Source organism: Sus scrofa, chromosome 1, assembly GCF_000003025.6.
Source record: "Sus scrofa isolate TJ Tabasco breed Duroc chromosome 1, Sscrofa11.1, whole genome shotgun sequence".
Classification (NCBI taxonomy): domain Eukaryota; kingdom Metazoa; phylum Chordata; class Mammalia; order Artiodactyla; family Suidae; genus Sus; species Sus scrofa.
The window spans coordinates 146,180,706-146,202,519 of record NC_010443.5 but is presented as its reverse complement, the minus strand read 5'-3'; the positions used below and the strand labels follow the sequence as shown (position 1 = coordinate 146,202,519).

General features: G+C 37.0%; 1 protein-coding gene across 1 annotated transcript in view; it reads left to right on the top strand.

Annotated features, from left to right (window-relative positions):
• Positions 1 to 21,814, top strand: part of ATP9B (ATPase phospholipid transporting 9B (putative)) — a 205,873-nt gene that overhangs the window by 26,328 nt on the left and 157,731 nt on the right. Inside the window, 4 exon segments of the mRNA XM_013985712.2 lie at positions 2,115 to 2,265; positions 4,949 to 5,062; positions 8,172 to 8,280; positions 21,521 to 21,579. Coding sequence (XP_013841166.2) covers positions 2,115 to 2,265; positions 4,949 to 5,062; positions 8,172 to 8,280; positions 21,521 to 21,579 — 433 coding nt within the window.

Below are 21,814 nucleotides of genomic sequence, written 5' to 3'. Positions count from 1 at the left end.
ATGCTTTATGTCTGTAGATACTATCTGTTCTGATTTAATTTTTAAAAAGTGATGGTAGGCAGTGGTAAGAAATTTCTGTTTTTGCAGAGTTGGGTCTTTGCTCCAATTGAAGCAGATGGTGGGGTATGCAGAAAGTTTTAGAGCTGATGTGCTTGGCATTTGTTTGGCATTCCTCAGCACCCTTCCATAGGACAGCTCCTCAAGATAGCAATGCTTGACTCTCCTGCAAACCCCTGTCCTTGAAGGCTGAAGAACTAGGTGGATATTCAGAAGGGATATTCTGATTTCAGCTTAAACCCTTGCATGTATTCCCCACACAGGTGCTACCGTGGATGATTTGTGAAGTAACATCTAAGTGTTTAATGTTTGCAAAGTGCATTCTAAAGAATAAAATTAGAATGATTGGAGTAGAGGGAAGATATGCAGTGATTTAGACATATAAGTCCTGTTCGGTCAGCCTCATTTTATAATCATACCTTCTAAGACTGCCATTGTCATGAAAAGTTTCATGCCAACTTTTGAGCTTACTTTGTCACAGAGTGAAGTTAAGAATTTCTGCCTCATCCCTCTTGCTTGCCATTCTAGCCTTTACTACATTTAGAAGATGAAGTTTAACATCTGCCCTTCCCTTAATAAACTTTTTTTTTTTTTTTTTTTTTTTTCCTGTGGCATATGGAGGTTCCCAGGCTAGGGGTTGAATCAGAGCTGCAGCCGCTGGCCTACCCTACAGCCACAACAACAGAGAATCCGAGCTGCATCTGTGACCTATACCACAGCTCTGGCAACGCTGGATCCTTAACCCCCTCATGGATACTAGGCGGGTTCATTACCACTGAGCCATGAAGAGAACTCCTAATAAACCCGTTTTGAGTCTTGCTCTACATTTAGAAATTTTAATTAAACTGAATTGTTAATACTGAAGTTTAAATTCATGATTTTTTAATGCTTAATAGAGATGAATTTGATATGTTTTCATAATTTTCTGTAGTATTTTACGAAAAATTATCCCACTAGAAGCTTTATACTCTCTACTCAAAAAATAATGGTTTGGAAGTCCAGGGAGGGGAAGAGTTTGTGATCCTGCAACCCTGACACTATTGGAGCAAGGGGAGATTTACAATTAAAATACTTATGGCATAGATGAAGATAGTACAATAAAGCTTTTATTACATTAGTATAGTTCACTAAACATTAGTATCCTTTCTAATTTTTTTTTTTTTTTTTTTTTTTGTCTTTTTAGGGCTGCACCCTCAGAGTATGGAAGTTCGCAGGCTAGCAGTCAGATTGGAGCTACAGCTGCAGGCCTGCACTATGGCCAGAGCAACTCAGGATCTCAGCCGCATCTGCAGCCTATACCACAGCTCATGGCAACGCTAGATCCTTAACCCACTGAGCAAGGACAGGGATCGAACCTGCATCCTCATGGATACTAGTCAGGTTCATTACCACTGAGCCACAATGGGAACTCCCCTTTCTAAATATTGAATCGAGCCATGAGTCTTAGTTTTACATTAATGCTAGTAGAAGAGTCTTTTTTTTTTTTTTTTGGCTTTGCCCTTGGCATACAGAAGATCCTGGGCCAGAGATTCAACCTGTGTCACAGCAGCAACCTGAGCCACTGCAGTGACCTCAGATACTCAACCTGCTGTGCCACAAGCGAACCCTGGAAAGTTATCTCTTAAAAGAGGAAAAAGATGACTATCTAAGAGAAGAAGGTGTCATATCCTAATTCATTGATGTCTGAGAACCTTTATTATCAGATCACTGAGTGGTGTTGAGAATTACCAATAACATATGGCAGTTCTTTTCTCAGCATGTGAAACATTGACTCATTGAGAATGTTAACAGTTTTATCTTGCCAGTAAGAGAGTCTAAACAGGGAAGAGAATTTCCCTGAGGTTCTAGAGTCATCGCACACTTAGGCAAGCTCTTTCAGTATTTTTATGTCAAATTTAAATTAGTATAGCTGACCTATTTTAAGAAAGTCCTTACAGATTAACAATACTCTACTATTGGTGTCTGGTAAATCCAGAACCAATCAGTATTGCTATACCTATGTAGATTAAAGACTTTTTAAAAAAGTATACACAATACATATCTTTTGCTTCATGCAGTTGCTGTGATTGGCTGATAAATATTTGTCAAAGGAAGAGAGAACTGAAAGCTCGCACGGTGTGGCTTGGATATCCGGAAAAGTGTGAAGAAAAACATCCCAGAAATTCTATAAAAAACCAAAAATACAATGTATTTACCTTTATACCTGGGGTAAGACTGTTAAACTTTTGAAAACAGGCTGCGTATCAGAGAATGCTAACTTTGTTTTCATTTTTTTCCCTTGTTAATTCTGTCGTATCCAAATCAGAGTCCTTTTGCTTTTGAACCATTGGTGTTTCAGATAATTGTTAAATAATTCATATGCATTTTTAGTAACTGTATGATAGAATTCAACTCAAGAAAATTTATAGTTTGATTATTGCCTTCATTCTAGAGAAACACCAGATTTATATTGTAGAAATAATCAAGTAAAGCTAAATATGGTTATCAGAAAATAAGCCTTAAATTTTGTTTGGCTGGGAATTTGAAGGGAAAAGTGGAATATATATAATGTTTACAGCTTGCCAAAGCTTTCACAGTGAAAGTAAAATAAGTTTTTACACAAACATAACTCTAATAAAATATCTATAAGTATTTATAGATATCTTTTCTCCTTTACATTATAAATTTCAGGCCTTGTTATATTGTTATATCAGTAGGTTCTCTTTAGTGGGTATTATGCTAAATTTAAATTCAGAATTTTGAATATTTATTACTTTTTTGTTGCCAAGGATATTTTTGGCTTAAGTTATAAAACAAAGATTATATACATTTAGAATAGTTGAATACTTTTTTGCTTTTTATCCATTTTTCCTATTTTAATAGACAAACTGATTTATCTTTCTAACGGCGAAAGAAAGCTGGTACTGATTATATTTCCATATCAAAGTTTTTTTGACACAGTCTAAGTATTAGCTCTTACGCTACTTTGCAGAAAATCTCCTGATTATGTGAAATGCAGGCTGCTTTGTCTTTCATATTTTGATTTAAATAACCATGCTGACTTTATATTGGGCATTGATTAGCTCTTACCATCTGCCCCCATCCATCCAGTAGCCGGCAGTTGCTTGATATCTAATATGCTCCTTTATTAAAAGACTTGGAGCTAATGGTTCCACAATTAAAAGACGGATCTTTTGTCAGGACAGTAAAATGTAAACTGTCTTTCAGGTAGATAAATATTCTCATCTTTATTGAAGAAGCTACTATTTTCTCCTTAGGTTTTAATTATTAAATACTCACAGATTGGCTAGGTATTGTACATTTCCTAAAGGCCACCGAGTTCACTCAGCAGACAATAAAGTCTGGATTACAGTGGTCTAAAACGGACAGACAGTGCAGCTTAGTCTTATCCCATTGAGCAGCGTAGCTGCTAGGATGGCTGTCCTGAAGAGACCTGTGGATGTGTCTGCACAACTGTTACCGTGGGAATGACTTCTTTCTTAGATTGTCTCTTAAATTAGTCTTTTCATCTAAAACGTAGTATTTTAGAAACATTTGGTAATTGCACAGTAGGAATTCTATGCCATTTTTAGCACAAATGGCAATTTCTGAATTGCTAATAGATATAATTTATGCTAACTGAGATTTTAAAGAAATCACTGAGGAAAAAGAGAGCTTTCTCTCCTGCTGAGATTAATTTATGAAATGATTCAAAACATTTTTAGACAGCAATTGAACATGATTATGAATATAAACGTGTTATCAGCGTAACTGATTTTTCAGTCACACAGAGAACTGTGGAATGATGTAGATAACTTCATTATATAAAAACTGTAGTTCCCGTTTCTCTAAGTCAACAATAAGTACTTAACCTATTGCTCTGCCCTTGTTAAAATTTCTATGCCTTCCAAGTTGCGTAAAAACATGGCATCCCAGGAGATTTTGATTGCAATTTGCAGGTTTGTAAGTTTCACTATAATTGTGGTGTGCTATTTAAGTTATTTTCATCTATAAACATGAGTTTTGTTCCAGTTTGAGTTTCAATTTAAATCTAATAATTTAAGGCATTTGTGAATAGAAGTCTATTAATATACTAGATCTTACATATTCTTTCTTAAAGATAATTCTATTTGAATTAAGAAACAAAAAAATTACAGGACTTGCATTCTGAAAAGATTTTATTGAATAATGATTTTTATTTGGTTTCTATTTGAAAATATTGTTGAAGGCCAACTACTAAGAGTCTGAAGAATATTCAGGTAGCTGTCTTCCTGAAAATTGGTCTGTAATTTACACATTTTTATACTTTATCATTTCTTATATTTTTAGGGAAGTAAATATGGGAGATTAATTTTTTAATGTGTGAATTTATACCTATATATGGTTTGCTTGTTCACTGGAAATTTTAAAGCTACCAGGATGTCCCCATTCAGTAAACATGGCTATCATATTTTGTTTACCCTTTCATAAATATAAGATTAGCACCAGTTTTCCATAAGATTTTCTGAGTTGATATAAAGAGATACATTTGTATATGTGCATATACTGACATAACATTAGGAAGGTTTTGCTGTCTCATTTGGTTTGACGTGAATGTAAAGATTTATAGAAATGAGTGTGGAAAACTGTAAAATTGCATACAAGAAAATAAATTTTTTACAGGACACTTTTAACGTAGTTAAAAGTCTTAATTGTCTTTTTTTCAGTTTATTTTAGGTATAATATGGGGATAAACTTACCTCTCCTATGATTTAATTATTGGAAAACCAATGTCAAAATTCATAAATTTATTGTGACTCAGCATAGTCTCATTGATGGAAATTTAGTTGATATTATGCTGATTTTAATCATTTAATTAAGGTATTAAAGATTTTCTTTGACGAGACTGTTAATTTTTTCTTTTTCTTTTTAGGTTTTATATGAACAATTCAAGTTTTTCTTGAATCTCTATTTTCTGGTAGTATCCTGCTCACAGTTTGTACCAGCATTGAAAATAGGCTATCTCTACACCTACTGGGCTCCTCTGGTAAAAGCAAAGATTTTTGAAATTCAGTTAAATTATTAAATATTTAAAATATAGTTTTGAGTTGAGACGGTCATAAGATAAATTGATAAGATTTTAAAAATGTGATATTGTTGCTGTGTCATTGAACTTTTGATAAAAGGTTTTACAGGGCCCTCTGCAGCCCTCCAGGGGTGTGAGGGCAGTGTGTTTTCTGGGGGTGCTGGAGGTGACAGAGCACCTTCACTGGCTTCTCCCTGCTGTGCTGCTGCAGCTGTTGGGAGTGATGATGAGGGTCTGTGGGGTCTGCTCAGTAACTCTGACATCCTGACAGATGGGCACTTTTTACCATTGGCTTGTGGTGACAGTTCTAAAACATCTCAGAGAAGTTCTGACCATTTCTGGTTGACACCTTGCTATGCACCATTTTTTGAAAGGCAAATGCTGTTTGTCATTGAATATTTCCATTTCAGACATGCTATCTTGATATTTTTATGCTGTTTGCTGATAGTTTTCATTAATTTTTCAATTTATATAGATAAAAATGTATGTCTCCTTCCTTGTTTTCACCTAGAAAAAAGAATTCTTCCCTCTGGTTTGCTCCCTTCTGGGCAGATCACCAGCATTATCTGGGCACAAAAACACAGTGAAATGATCCCTTTAGTGAGAGAGCCGAGCTGCACTCAGGTTTCCCACGGAGGCCCTGCCTTCAGAGCTGGAAATCTGAGCAGTGTGCTCTTGAGTTGATCTGCTCTGGTTCGTGCAGCCACACCACCTACACATTACTGTTCTCTCAGACGCAGCAGGGAGGGCTAGAAGAGGGGGCAGAAATTAGGTTTACCAGACAGGTTGAACCAGCCTCTCCCTCTTCCTGTTCTGCTTGTGTAGACTTTAGGGTAGTGAGGATCTGACAGTGAAAGCAACTTAATGTGTAATATAAATACAGAATTACTGAATAAATGAATACCTTTTCCACTTATTAAGTTGCCAGATTAAAAGAGACATTGTGCTGATGATGTAAAGCTGAGATACTCATCCACTGTTAGTGTAAACAAATCTGTGTAGCTTTTTTTGCTTTTTAGGGCCGCTCCTGTGGCATATAGAAGTACCCAGGCTTGGGGCCACAGCCATAGCAATACAGGATCTGAGCAGCGTCCATGACCTACACCATAGCTCACGGCAATGTCAGATCCTTAACCCCCTGAGCGAGTCCAGGGATCGAACCTGCTTCCTCATGGATACTAGTCTGGATTGTTATTGCTGAGCCACAGTGGGAACTGCCCTGTCTAATCTTTTTGGAGGGTAGTTTGGGAATATATATAAAATACCTTAAAATGGATTCAGCATTTTTATTTGAGAAATTTATCTTAAAGAAATAATGATAGGTGACAAAGTCTAAAGAATGCCTTTAATGTCTATATTTTTGATGACAAAATTATTTGAAAAGTCAATTGTCTAACAATGGATTATGTTATATGCCATGTATATGTTAGAATGTTGTGCTACTATGTGGCTTTGAAAATGATGCTTAGAAAAAGTATTTAATAATGCTAAATAATGCTAAAGGTGTGTATATTAGAATAAATGGGAAAAAGTGGGTTAAACCATGTATGGAATGAAATTCTTTGATCAGCCAGCATTGAGTTTGTTTGTGTCCAGCACTTGTCGAAGCACTATTCATTCAGCAGCGAATAAGACAAAGCCCTATCCTAGTAGAGCTTCTGTTCTGGGGGAGAAAGACAGTTTAAATAGATTCATGATGCTAGGAAGCCTGCCATAAATCTGTGAAGAAGATACAAGGCAGGGTAGGTGAGGGATAGAGGATGACTGGGTTGTTTTAATGGGGTTGTCGGTGAAGTCCCCTCTGCAGAGTGGCACTGGAATGACATCTGGACAGTAGGAGAGAGTGCACGGGCCCTAGACAGAACAGGCGCTGCAGGCAGAGGGAACCATAGCTACAGAAGTTTTGGGGCTGCAGGTGCTTGGTGTGCTGCCAGACTGCGTGGACCAGGGACTGTGGTTGTAAAGGGTCTGCAGGGGGATGGGCTCTCAGATTTCACCCTGAGTGCAGTGGGGACGTGTGTCTGTGTGTATGGCACATGTCACATGAAAGGGAACACAGTTGATTTAAAGCCACACAAACAAAAAGAGGGAATATAGGTGACTTTTTCTCCTTTTCTCTCTCTTCTCATTGGAGATAATTCTGAATTTGAGATTTATTGCTATGTATCTCTTAGTAATTTTGCTTCTTATGTTTGTATCATTAAAACAAGATATATTTTTCATGCTTTAAAATTTTTATGTAATGATTATCTTACTCTACATGCTTTTGCAACATGCCTTTTTGGCATTACATTGATTTATAAAATTGATTCGTGTGGACACATATATAACTACTAGTTCATTCATTTTTCTCTTCTTTAAAGTATTTCATTGTATGAATATACACAATTGATTTGTCCATGCTCCTGGGAAAGGAGACTTTTAGGTTGTTTCTAATTGTTCTCAATTACTGCTGTAATGATCAGTCCGATTGTATGTTACTCCTGATGTGCTTGTGCCAGAAATTCTGTAGGCTATGTATGCCCTCATTAAAAAGTGCTATTTAGGAAGTTCCTGTTGTGCACTAAGAACCCACCATAGTGCCTGTGAGGATGCAGGTTCAATCCCTGGCCTTGCCCAGGGGGTTAAGGATCTGGGCGTTGCTGCAAGCTGTAGTGTGGGTCACAAATGTGGCTTGGATCTTGCATTTCTGTGGCTGTGGTGTAGGCTGGTAGCTGCAGCTCCAAAATGACCCCTTATGCTGCAGATGTGGCCGTAAAAAGAAAAAAGAAAAAAAACTGCTGTTTATTTTCTCTATTTTCTAATAATAGTGGTCTAACACTACAGAAATTTTAGTACTTAAAATATGAATCTTAAAAATGTTTTTGGGTATAGTAAGAATTGTAAATCTTTATGCATTACTGTGTTCCTTTTGTATTGTTGTTACCTTTTGTCTTTTTTCTGTCTTCATTTATTGTATGTTTTAGAACTAGTATAAATTAAAGGGAAAAAAGAAAACTAAATAGTAAAAGAATTTTCCCTTTTTTAAAGTCCAGTTTTCTCAAATACTTTCTTTTATTTTGTTTTATAGGGATTTGTCTTGGCTGTTACTATCATGAGGGAAGCAGTTGATGAATTTCGGCGTTTTCAGCGGGACAAGGAAGTGAACTCTCAGCTATACAGCAAGCTTACAATAAGAGGTTAGTAAGACACTTTTAATTCAGTTTAATCATTGTTTAATGTAATTATCATTTTAGAGTTAACATAAATGCAGGAAAACATATCTCAATTTTGTTTTTGAAAATAGTGTTATGTGATTGCATATTAATTTTCTTGAGTAATACAATGGATATGATTTCAGGGTAGATTTTTATTCATTCCCTAGATGCTTGGAAGTATGTGTATGAATACAAATATATACACCCATAAACACGCACATATACATATAATAATTATAAAATGTGGTCTCTTATGGTTTGTATATAATGCATGTGTATTTAGACATATGTAAAACCCAACTGGTGTTTACACATTTTGCGTGAAGCATAATATCATTCATCTAAAGTCATGCTTTGCATTATATTCTAAACACAGTCATTAACGTCAGAAATCTGGTTCCATGGCCTTAAAATATAATTAAGGAAAGGAACTTTGAGCACCTAAAACAAAAGTTGTGATCCAAAATGGTAACTGATGTTTGCTAATCTCCCCATAACCTTCATTCAGGGCTTTAGCCCTTGCTAGTTTGCTTTTAAGAGTTGTTTATTCGGCCTTTCAGTCCATTGTGGAACAGAAGCAATGTATTAGGAAGAGAGTGGGTGGTGCTGTTACAGATGGGCATGATGATAGTAGGAAGTGTCAGTGAACCCTTGACAAGAGGGAAAACATTGAAAAATTAAATGGACGTTCATAATAATACCTTGGAGCCTGTTTGAAAGTGGAGAAGTTTAGAGTAGATTTTAGATCTTCTCTTTATACATGGACATTTGTACAGTGAACTCTTTATTTGAAACAATCTTGTCCAAAAAAATTATTTTACAGTTTATTGGGATATTTTTCACATACATAAAATTCATCCATTTAAAGTATGTAGTTCAATTGTTTTTGGTATATTCACAAAGTTATGACAGCATCATCCCCACCTAGTTTCAGAACATTTTTACATTCTAGAAAAAGCTCAGAATATATATAGCAGTCATTTCCTGTTCTTGCCCTTTCCCTGTCCTACTCCAGCCACACCCATCCACTGACCTTCTCTCCGTCTCTGGATTTGCCTCTTCCAAACCTTCCACATGAAGGGAATCATGCAATAGGTGGCTCGTTGTCACTGGCTTCTTTCACCTGACATCATGTTTTCAAGGTGCATTCATATTGGAACATGAATGAGCTGATGGCCTATACCACAGCCACAGCAACATGGGCGCCTACCCACGTCTGTGACCTACACCACAGCTCATGGCATTGCCAGATCCCTGACCCACTGATCCAGGCCAGGGATCAAACCCACATCCTCATGTATACTAGTTGGATTCATTTCCACTGTGCCACAGGGGAACTCCCCTTAGCTTCTTTTTGTTGCCAGATAGTCTACTGTGCAATATATCACATGGATAGACATTTGAGTTGTTTCCACTTTTAAGCCATTATAAATCATGCTGCTATGAACATTTGTGTACAAGTTTTGTGTGACATTGGCTTTATTTCTTTTGCGTGTATATCTAGGGATGAAATTATTGGATTACATAGTAATTCCATGTTTTTGAGGAATTGGAAAACTATTTTCATTCTTGGCTGCACCATTTTATGTTCCTACCAGCAATATAAGAGGGTCCATTTCCTTCACATGTTCAACACTTGTCATTTACCTTTTTGATTGGAGCTGTCCTAGTGGGTGTGAATGGTATTTCACTGTGGCTTTGATTTGCATTTCCCTGATGGCTAATAATGATGAACATCTTTTCATGTGCTTTTTGGCATTTGTATGTCTTTGGAGAAGTATTTATTCAAATTCTTTGCCTGCTCTTAAACTGGGTTATTTGTTTCAACTGCTGAGTTGTAGAAGTTCTTTCTATATACTGGATTTAAGTCCTGTGTTAGATATATGTGATTTGGAAATATATCATCTCATTCTGTTGGTCGTATTTTTCCTTTCTTGATGGTGTCCTCTGATGCAGAAAAGTTTTAATTTTCTTGAAGTCCAAGTTCATCTGTTTTTTGTTTTTTGTTTTCCTTATGTTGCTTATGTTTTGGGGTTGTATCTAAGAAATGATTTGCCAACTCCAAGTTGCAAAGATTTACTTCTATATTGTCTTCTGGAAGTTTTATAGTTTTAGCTCTTACTTTCAGACACATTTTCATTTTATATTTTGTGTATGGCATGTGATGTGGCTTCACATTCTTTTGCATGTCAGTACCAAGTTGTCCCAGTATCATTTGTTGAAAAGGCTATTCTTTCCTAGTTGAATTGAAAAAATAATTATTAAAAAGCTCTGAGCCTAAAAGTAGTAGCATGGTGGAGGGAAGGTGTGTTGTAGAAAACAAGGTAAGCTTTAGTTTTGGGAAAAGAATCCCCAGAAAGCCAGGTAAGTTAGGTGTAAGTTTGCTTTTTCTTTTTTAGAATACAGTATAGATCCTGGATTATGTTTTAACTTATTTTATATTGTGGTATTTGGGCTGAGCAGAGATTTGTTTCTGTGTATTGATTGTATCATTCAAAAATAAAGGCTATGGTGATGACAGAGTAGGCAGCTTCACTAATCAAGCAAAAATTGGCAGCGCTGACTTCATCAGAACTCTGGGAAATAGTTACAGTTTTACAACATCCAGATGATTGTTGAGTCCATGAAAAGGCAACCTGAAAGTAGTAGGAAAGGTTTTTGTTGTTTTCACCTGCTCTTGCCCCATCCCCTCCCCACTGTGGAGCTTGTCTTGAAGATAGCAGCAGCATGCTCCCAATTTGGAACTCTAGACCCAGGCTCCTAAGGATGTAGAACAGGACTTAGTTGCAAAGAATTGAGTTGGTCTGTCTCACCTGTCTGGGGCCTACTTAAAGGACTGACCCAGTTTTCTTGTCTTTCTCTTGGAGCTCAAGGAAGGAAAGCTGAGAAACTGCAGGTGTTTCTTGTTATGTAAGGCTGAGGGACAGCTGTAGTAGCCAGGGAGAGATTCAAGTTTGGACACACAGTCTAGATGTCCAGTTCATGCAGGAAAAGATGGGGAGAGAATCGAAAGTGCCCTGGTTTACCTGAGGAATTTTGAAAGCCATCTACAGGGCCAGAGATGGATGCATGCCCCAAATGACCTGAGAAGGTCTTTTGCTTCTCTCCATCTCTAGGCTCAGTGAAGGCAGGAGTGAAGGCTGAGGCAGAGTTGTAACAGTCTGGCTAGTGACGAAGTCCACAGCACAGAGCCTCATCTGCAAAGGCCAGGAGAGGCTCTGCTTTTTTCTTTCTATCCTCTCGTGCTCTTCCCTTCCCCCTTTTTCTTCCTCTCTTCCTTTCTCTCCTTCCTTTCCTTCCTCCCTCCTCCCTTTCTCCTCACATGCAGGGAAATCTCTTTCAAACACTGGATGAACATAAGCAAAAGTAAGAAATACCTGAGAGATCATATATGCTTGTCAGAAAAAATCAGGAAAGTCCGTAAATATAGATGGCTGCAGCATATATTAAGCAACAACAACAAAAACCCAGAAGAGTTCCCCTCATTTCCTGAGTTACCAGATTATGATACTCAAATGTCCAGTTTTCCACAAAAAATTACAAAGCATGCAAAGAGAGTGTGCCCCATTCGTAGAGGAAATGAACAGAAAATGTCTCTGAGGAAGCCCAGACATTGGACTTCCTAGGTAAACACTGACTCCTCCATCTCACATATGTTCAAGTAGCCAAGGGAAACCATAGCTGACTTGCTAAAAGATAGCAGGAGAATGTTGTATTAACAAATAGAGAGTATCATTAGAAACATGTAAGTCATAAAAAGACATGAGAAGAAATTCTGGTGCTAAAAGTACAATAAATGAAAAGAGAAACTTACTAGAGAGTTTCAGTTAAGCTTGCAGAAGAATCAGTGAACCTGAATGTAGGCCACTTGAAATTATCCATTCTGAGAACAGGAGGAAGAATGTAGAAAAATAAATAGATCCTAAGTGAATTGTGGGGTAGTGCAAATGTACTAAGGTACACATAGTGGGAATCTTAGCAGAGGAGAGAGAGAGCACAGAGAGAATATTTAAAGAAACAATGGCCATTAACTCCCCAAATTTGATTAAGAGATGCAGATCTACACATTCAGGAACCCCAGAATGATAAATGCAGAGATCCACACTAAGAGTCGTTGTAATCAAATGGTTGAGACTCAAGGGCCCACAAGAACATCCTGCAAGCAGCAAGAGAGAGGACTCATCAGATTAGGGGTCCTCAGTAAGATGATGAGAAATCTGCAGACTTCTTATCAGAAGCCTTAGAGGTCAGGGTGAAGTCGGGTGGCATTTTTAAAATTGAAAGAGGAAGAACTTTCAACATAAAATTCTGTATCTGGTCAAACTGTTGCTCAAAAATGAAGGAGAAATTAAGACAGTCCCAAATAAATTTGGAATTGAAAATAGAGAACATATACCCATGTTCATTGCTGCACTATGTACAGTCACCAAAGCTGATAACAATCCAGGTGTCCTTCAGTGGATGAGTGGCTAAAGAAATTGTGGTGTCTTCATACATTGGAAGAGTATTCACTGTAAAGATAATGAAATATCGATATATGATAAACATGAATGGACCCTGAAAATACCGTGTTTTGTAAGAGAAGCCAGAACTAAAGGTCATACACTCTATGATGTTATTTTTTTGGAAGAACTCAGACTATCTAAGTTAATAGAGATGGAATGTAGAGGATGGCTCTCATGGCCTCGGGGAGCAGGGATTCGGGGCAGCTGCTTGAGGGGCATGAGCTTCCCTTTGCGGTAATGAACAGGATGGGAACTAAGCAGAGTTGGTTGCACAAATAATGTGTACTAAATGCCACTGAATTATTTACCTTAAAGTGGCTGTTTTTATGTCATTTTCATCTAAAATACTGAGGAAGACATACTACTTTGTCTTACAGTTCTGTAATATTTAAACTCAAAATAATCTAAAAACAATTTTGGTAGCTTTATTTCAAATACAAATGAAAATTTACCTTTTTTTTCTTTCTTTCTTTTTTTTAGGGCCACACCCGTGGCACATGGAAGTTCCCAGGCTAGGGGTCTAATTGGAGCTGCCACTGCCGCTGCTGGCCTACACCACAGCCACAGCAATGCCAGATCCAAGCTGTGTCTGTGACCGACACTACAGTTCATGGCAATGCCAGATCCTTAACCCACTGAGCCATTGAACCCACATCCCCATGGATACTAGTTGGGTTCGTTTTCACTGTGCTGCAAGGGAAACTCCAAAAATTTACCTTTTTAAAAAAACAGGTTGTCATTGTTAGTGATCTAGGAAATGAACATTTTGGGTATAGGTGATGATAACGGTAGTGCTGCTTTTTGACTTCCTTTTGTATCAGATGACATTCCCAGTGTTCGTGCACATACCCGCCATCCAAGGTGGGCTGGTGTTACCTCCACCTACAATGAGAAGCCTGAAGCTCATGCTAGTAATTTGCCTTAAGTCATCATTGTTCTTTGCAGATTTTGTGTTTGAATCTGGGGCCCTCTGACCTCAAACCCAGTTTGAGGTGTTATACATTGCTTTGTGTCTGGTTATTCTTATGTTAAATGATTGATAAGTAAAACTTAGAATATAAGAAGTACAGGCTTATGCTTATTATTGAGTATAGTTTAAAATTTATTTCCTTGTCACGAATATTTTTTGCTTATCTCCTGAATTTCTAATATTTCACAATTATCTATTCTTCGGCATTGATGGTTACTTCTTTCTCTAATTTACTGTGGTTTGTTGGATCATTTTACAGCATTTGAACTTTTTATATTTGGAGTTCTCCAGCACTGAGCAAATGTTTTGTGTTATATTTTTTTCTTTTGGGAAAAAACAAAAGCCACTTCTACTTTTAAATGTGCTAATATCTTGAAGGTGCTTTGTTTGCAAGCAAAGAATATTTTAACTGTAAATACTGAATGATTTTTGGTTCTTTATTTCATTGCCTGATAAGCTGCTTTTCTTGTGTGGTAATTTTCCTTTGTTTCTACTATCCTTCCTTTTTCCTTTTTTATGACTGCTTTTATTATTCTTTATCTCCGTGTGGATACCATCAGAAGCAGAGTCAAAGAAGAGAAAATAAAATAGGTTTTCCTGCTTCTTGGCAGTTTTTGCAAAAATTCCTGATGTTGATGTGGCCATTCTACTTTTGGATTCTTGGAATCAGTGCAATTTTTTTTTTTTTCTCTTGGTGGGGAGAGGTGTTTAAATTGTATACTTTGGTTGTAATCATCCACTTGACTGATTCTCAGTTCATTTCCACAAATATTTACTAGGTACCCACTATATGTAGGCACCATGGTAACCTCATGAGATTCAAACATGATTAAGTCTTGAACTAACTTTTTAAAGAGCTCCTATAGTCAGTGTTCAGCAGATAGGATAAATTCAGCAGTCGTTGTTTGTTTGTTTTAATCAGCCACCAAATCTCAACAGGGCTAACTCAGGTCAACCACTACTAGTGTATTTCCCAAATTTAAACCTAAAGCTAACATAGAACTTGTTATTTAGAAATGAAATTTGAATTAATTCTGTGCTGTTGGGTTCTTCATACAGTTTGTGATGATTGTTTTCCATAATATCTTAGTTATTTCTTCGAATAGTTCTGGCATTTTATTGTTTAACATGCTTTTAAGTATTCAAACATAGGAGAGAGAAAAATGTCTGCGACTTGAGCCTTGTGTAAATTGTGTGTGTTTGTGTGTGTGTGTGTGCGAAGGTGAAAGAGAATATATGCATGTTTACATGTTTCTTGTGGTCCTGTTTCCTTGTCAAAAAGGGAACCTTATCTGTGCAGGATACAGACAGAGACAACTGTGTTCTTTATTCCTATGTATTTCAATATCTTCGATTCATATTATCAGCACTGTGGGGTTCTACACTTGTTAATGTTTTTAGTTTTGTCATCTTTTAGTGACATTTACTCCATTTGTGAATAATAATTATTCCTTGAAAATCAAGGGATTTAACAACCCTTCTTTTAGTGCCTTTTACATACTGTCTATGCATTATGTCACTTTCACTAAGTCTTTCTTGTCTGAACAGTATTTTAAAATAATTCATTCCAGTATTCAAGAATATTCAGCATGCATTATTACATTTTTACTCTGAGTAATATTTATCAATATTATGTCAGACACAAATGCTTTAGATTCATTATCTCATTTGTTTGGTTCTCTGGCTGAATCTGGTGGACTCAGGGCTGGAGACACGTATACAGGAGTAGATGTGTTTACTCATTAGCCACATAACCAATAGGTCATCCTAAGAGGATCTGTATGAATTCATTTCTTCAATGATATTAAATTTTGAAATTTTTTTTATTACATTGTTTGGAGATCAGGGCCTGGAAAACATGAGACTTAACTTTAAAAACTACTAGCTAGCACCCAGTACCTTCTTACACAGACACACAGGCATGGTGTGTATGTCTGGCAGTGTCCTCTGCTTCCATTTAGTAACTGGCATCCCAATACTTGTTACCTTTAATGGGCTTTAAAGCTTTCCTGGGTAGCCTCTTCTGGGAGCTTCTGGATTCTACTGGTAATTACATGGATGATATAGACTACTTTAGCTTGCGGGGTAGTTTTAGAGGGGAAGTGGCTGGCTAATATAATTTATCAGGTGAATAGCATTCAATGTTTTATCTTTAAATATTTCTTATTACCGTGTAATAGTTATTTTTCTTTCTTTCTTTCTTTCTTTCTTTCTTTCTTTCTTTCTTTCGTTCTTATTTATTTATTTTTTTTAGAGCTGCACCTGCAGCATATGCAAGTTCCCAGGCTGGGAATCAAATCAGAGCTGCAGCTGCTGACCTTTGCCATAGCCACAGTAATGCTAGGTCCTTAACCCACTGAGTGAGGCCAGGGATCGAAACCACATTCTCATGGATACTAGTTAGGTTCTTCACCCGCTGAGCCACAACGGAAACTCCACAGTATAATATTTTATTATTCTGGTATTCTTTCTAAAGCAATCCCAACTCTTTTTACTGCAAGAAAAGGAAAAAGATGTGATTGGGTTTAATTTGAGCATCTTAATTTTTTGTTACTGCTGAAGAATATTTTTTTAAAAAAACACTTTGATTATAGCTAGTGAGCGTTTAATAGTAAAAATTGGTTACTTTTGGCAAGATGCTTTATAATATTTCCCCCAGGCGATAGTATTTCTTTTTTTCATATTTCCTAGGCTGTAATTTATACAGTTCATTTGTGAATATATTTTATTTCATTCTGCCTTAATTTTACTAGAATGTAAGTTCCATGAGGGTTGGCCTTTGCACATTTTGTTCCCACTTTTGTTCTCAGCTCATGTTGGGGTAGGGTATCTGTATCCCCTGAGTAAACTGCCTTCCCTTGACATGCTCAGCTTCATCAGCAGAGGTCAGGGGAAGCCAGGTGATGTTTGCTCTTCAACTTTGATTTTCATTTTTAGAATAGTTTGAGCTAGACTAGATCCTTTGTGTTTCCATATGACTTTTAGTATCAGTTTGACAATTTCTGTTTTTAAAAAAAAGCCTGATGGGATTTTGATTGGGATTACATTAAATCTATAGATAAATTTGGGGGAGAATTGACACTTCTGACCCATGAATGAAGTATATCTCTTCATTTATTTAAATGTTCTAAAATTTCTCTCAGCAATATTTTTTTCAGAGCATAGGTCACTTTCATAATATAATGTAATGTAATATAATACTTATTTCCCAATTACCTGCTTTGCTTCATAATCTGGTTTAAGTTAGGCTCCTACTTCCACACCCACTTAAAATGTTGAGAGAGTTAGGGGAGAGTGCCATTCTTACCCAAATAGTGAAGACACACCAAATAACCTACTGATAGAGTAGGTTATCTGCCCAGGAAGCAGTACCTATTCATTTGCTTTTGACCTTCTAGAGGGCTCCTTATATGTGACCCAAGTGTTATTTTCAAAAGTTGTTTAATTATCTTCCACTCTTATCACCTTGTGTGTGTTTTGTTGGAAAATAAGTAATACATTTTCAACCATATTTGATAATGTCTTTTTCTAGTTAGAGGTGGCTTATAAGGTTATGGTCTTTCTAATCCATTCTGATACTTGGCCCATTTCAACTGCTTAGGAATAGAATGGTTGTAAATGCCTCCTGTTCTTTTAAAATGAGTTAAGTTAGGTGATTCCTGCTGTGATACAAGGGATCAGCAGTATCTCTGCAGTGTCAGGATGCAGGTTCGATCCCTGGGCTGGCACAGTGGATTAAAGGATCCAGCATTACCTCTTCTGTGGCATAAGTTGCAACTATGGACCTGATTCCTGGCCTGGGAACTCCATATGCTGCGGGGCGGACAAAAAGACAAAAAAGGGGTTAAGTTTGGCTAGAACAAACTAAACCTCCTAGAAGGGCATAGGATCTGAAATTTGGTAGACACTCCGATGTTTGAATGTTTCTAACATTTTAAGCACATCGTGTTACAGTGTGTTAACGATACCGTTGATGCTTGTGCAAGTTACAGAGACCTCATGGGGTTATATTTGCTGTGGAATTAGGAGGTCTGGGGAGGGAGGGGTTTCAGTCAAAAGGAACAGTAAGTGCGGAGAACCTGTGAGAGTAAAGCATAGGCATCACGTACGTGTAGGTAAGGTGCCAGATTAAGATGGAGCAGGAACAAAGGGAGACTGAAATGTAGTCAGCAGGTAAAGCCAGGAAGTTAATGTGAGACCAGTCGTGAAGAGCGTTACACATACTGCATATTGCACTGTCTTCTGAGTAATTGCCAAATAATGGGAGGTTTGGGGTAAAGGTAAACATAAATCTTAATTTCTGTAACTAGTCCATTTGGAATTTATGTTGAGTTAGAGAGATAATAACAGTGGGGAACATTTAGTTGTATATTCTTTCTACGGTGAAAATGATGAATGGCAGTGACATTGGTAGGCAGGGAGCATGGTTAAGACACTTTGGAGGAAGAATAGTTCTTTGAGTAATTTTTGATCTTTCTTCAGAGGAGACAATAAAACTTGGTTCATGGAACAAGTTAGATGGATGCTTTCCTTTCGTGAGAAAGAAACATGTAAGCCATCATACTTTGGAAGCGTAGTGGCAGGGGACATGTATTACTAGAAGAAATTCAGTGGAAGGATACACCTGCAGTGGCTTAGCGAGAGGGGAGGACTGTTGTAAGTGTAACTTCTTGAATATGTGCTTGACAATAAATTGAATAGGATATTTTTAAGGAAAACTGTCGGTAGGTTTAAATCCTGGCATGTGCTTTGAAGTATTTTTGTTACTGTATTTAGGACTTGCTTCTCTGAAGTGTAGCTCTGAATTTATTAAATGTGAAATGTCCATTAATAAATGCTTTGTGTTGTTGATGGTTCTGTTGGTTTGTGAGAGCAGGTGGTAGTTGTGTGTTTTATATGTGCTGTGACTTGTAAAATGTAGGGAATTTTTATTGTCACCAGTCTCTTACAACTCAGATATGAACACCTTGCTTTTTAGGATCAGCTATCAGTTCAGGTCACAAAGGGTAGCTGGAAATCAAACCACTAGTCTAGGCATGGGCTGATCAGATTAAGCAGCTGAAGGTCATGGTGCTGGGCTGTCCGTGGTGGACAGGTGCTTTCCATGGGCACAGGTAGCTTTCCTCCATCTTGTCTGCCAGTGTCCTAACTGTTCTCTGGGAAAGAGAACAGAAGAGAGGTCGGTGAGTTCGTGTGGCAAGGACCGTAAAAGAAGTGCAGGAAGTCCCCTGAACACAAGATTAGAATTATTAGAGAATTAAGAACTGTTGGATGATTTGACCAATCCTTCAAAATTTAGAAATTGGTACTTTGAACATATAAGTGAGGCAGATTATCATACTGATTTGACACTGTACGTTGTTTAGCCATCTCATATTTTATTAATATTGCAATATTATAAGAGTTGAGAACTTTCAACATTGCATTTTACCATAAACTACTTTACTTAAAAGTGTAATGGGTAGTAAGTTCCATAGAAATTAATAGCGATCAGTATATAATGCCTAAAATTAAAGGCTATTCAATATAAATTGTGTCTGTTACCATGGGAGAGGATAATGAATCTCTCAGAAGTGTAAGACCTTCATTAAGGAGTCAAAAAAGGATCTGTTTTCTCTGTTTCAAAACATTTTAAAATTATTTATTACATGTATTACATCTTGCAACTACAACTGTTTCTTTTTCTCTTCTTTTGAAATGTGTCTATTACAGAGAATGTAAAAAAGCAGAAGGAAGGAAAAGTGGATTGGACCATAGGAGAAAAAATTAAGCTAAATGATAAGATAGGAAGTCTGTTGAGTTAATACTCAGGGAGTATGAGATCAGTGGTAGTGATCTCTACTACCTGATGCTTAGCTATAAAAAAAAGACCGTAGTCGGAGTACAGACATGAAACTTAAAGTGACCAACTGAAAAAAAAAATTACAATAGGCATCCTTTTGCAGGTATGTTTTTTGACTATTAGTATATTTTTCAATTGTAAAGATATCTTAAGATTGTTTCATTTGTATTCTAAAGAACACTGCTATTTTATAAAATGGATAAAAAGTAGCTTCACCTCCCCCCCCAAGTAACTCTAGCCATAATGCATATATTGCATAATTGAAGAACATGGAAAAAAAATTTTTTTTTGTCTTCTTAGGGCCATACCCACAGCATATAGAGGTTCCCAGGATAGGGGTCAAATTGGAGCTGTAGCCGCTGGCCTACCCAGAGCCATAGCAACACAGTATCTGAGCCACATCTGTGACCTACACAACTCATGGCAATGTCAGATACTTAACCCACTCAGTGAGGCCAGGGATCGAACCTGTGTCCTTATGGATGCTAGTCGGGTTCGCTAACTGCTGAGCCACAGCGAGAACTCCACATGGAAAAATTTAATGGCAAAAATGTATTAACATAGTATTTATGAAACTTTTTGATATCCTCAAAACAAATCATTAGTTACTGGTATGGTTCTATTCAGCTGCTTTAAGATGTATTTAGGGAATCAGGCTTTATAATAAGGTGATGTGGATGGTCTAAAAGTCAGTGTAATGACTGGTATGTTAGTTTTTGATAATTTAACGTGAACTTAATTCAGTTAGCTTTCAGAATAAATTGAATATGAAAGAAGTGGACCTTTTCTCGTGTCAAAACAGTAGTTACAAAAATGTAGAAATAGATCCACAGGGCTGTTGCTGGTCCTAAAAGGGAGATTGATGGAGGAAGACAAAGATGGAGTCGGGGAGCAAGGGAAGTGGGGAGAGAAATGGGAGACAGGAGGGAGGGCGGGAGGAGACCAGGGAGAAAGAGCCCAACCCAGTTGGGCTCACCAATTCTGTGGGACGGCCTCACACTGTCCACGTCAGTGTCTCTATCCCATGGCACTAACGTTATGTAGATTTGTATGCTAGGTTCTGTAAACGGATAGAAACTGTATCCATGATGACAAATTTACAGTATACCATGTAGAAGCACCACTTTTTGTGTAAAGCTTTAGACCTTAGTTTTCAGCCCTGACCTCTGTGAACGTAGTAGTGGAGGGTGATTCTACATATAATTTTCTTTATTTATATCAGTTATGTGCCAATCAATGCCATTCATAGTTGTTTTCTGTTTTTTGGTTGTTTTTTTTTGTCTTTGTCTTTTTAGGGCCATACCCGTGGCATGTGGAGGTTCCCAGGCTAGGGGTCAAATCGGAGATGTAGCTGCCAGCCTACATCACAGCCACAGCAATGCAGGATCCAAGCAGCGTCTGTGACCACAGCTCACAGCAAGGTTGGATCCTTAACCCACTGAGCAAGGCCAGGGATCAAACCTTCATCCTCATGGGCACTAGTCGGGTTCTTAACCACTGAGCCACCACAGGAACTCTGCCATTCACAATACTAATGTAAGGACTTTACATCTCCATGTTATTCAGCTTCAGTCATCAAATAATTTAGTACTATTTTTGATCATCTGTAACTTGACTCAGACCTGAAATAATGGCAGATATGGGAAGAACCTTTCAAAAGGAATCTTCTTCCTCATTCCCACACATTCTTTGTTGGGGGATAGTAAATTATATTTGGGAGTTGACTGAGAGAATTTAATTTTAGCAACTATGTATATCTGAAAATAATTTTAAAAGTATAGTACAGATAAATTTCTAATATTTTTCCTCCCAAAGTTATTTCTAAAGTATTATTTATCAACTGAAAGTTTAACTCTGGTGTGCTATTATTTCCCTGAGTTGATTATACTTCTTCTTTTTTTTAAGGTAAAGTGCAAGTTAAGAGTTCAGACATACAAGTTGGAGACCTCATCATAGTGGAAAAGGTTGACGCATTTTTAATATATTTTAGACTTGTATATACCAGTTATTAACATTTAGCCTTATTGCAAGTAACTTTTGAATCTGAAGGAAATTATTTGAGACAGTTATTTTAAATCTTATCATCTTTGTGTAAGATTTGATATATATGAAGAAAAAAAACTAGAATTTTATATAGTCTGTTTTGCTAAAGTACTTTACAGTGTGTGCAGGTAAAGTCATATTTTTGTCTAAAATAAG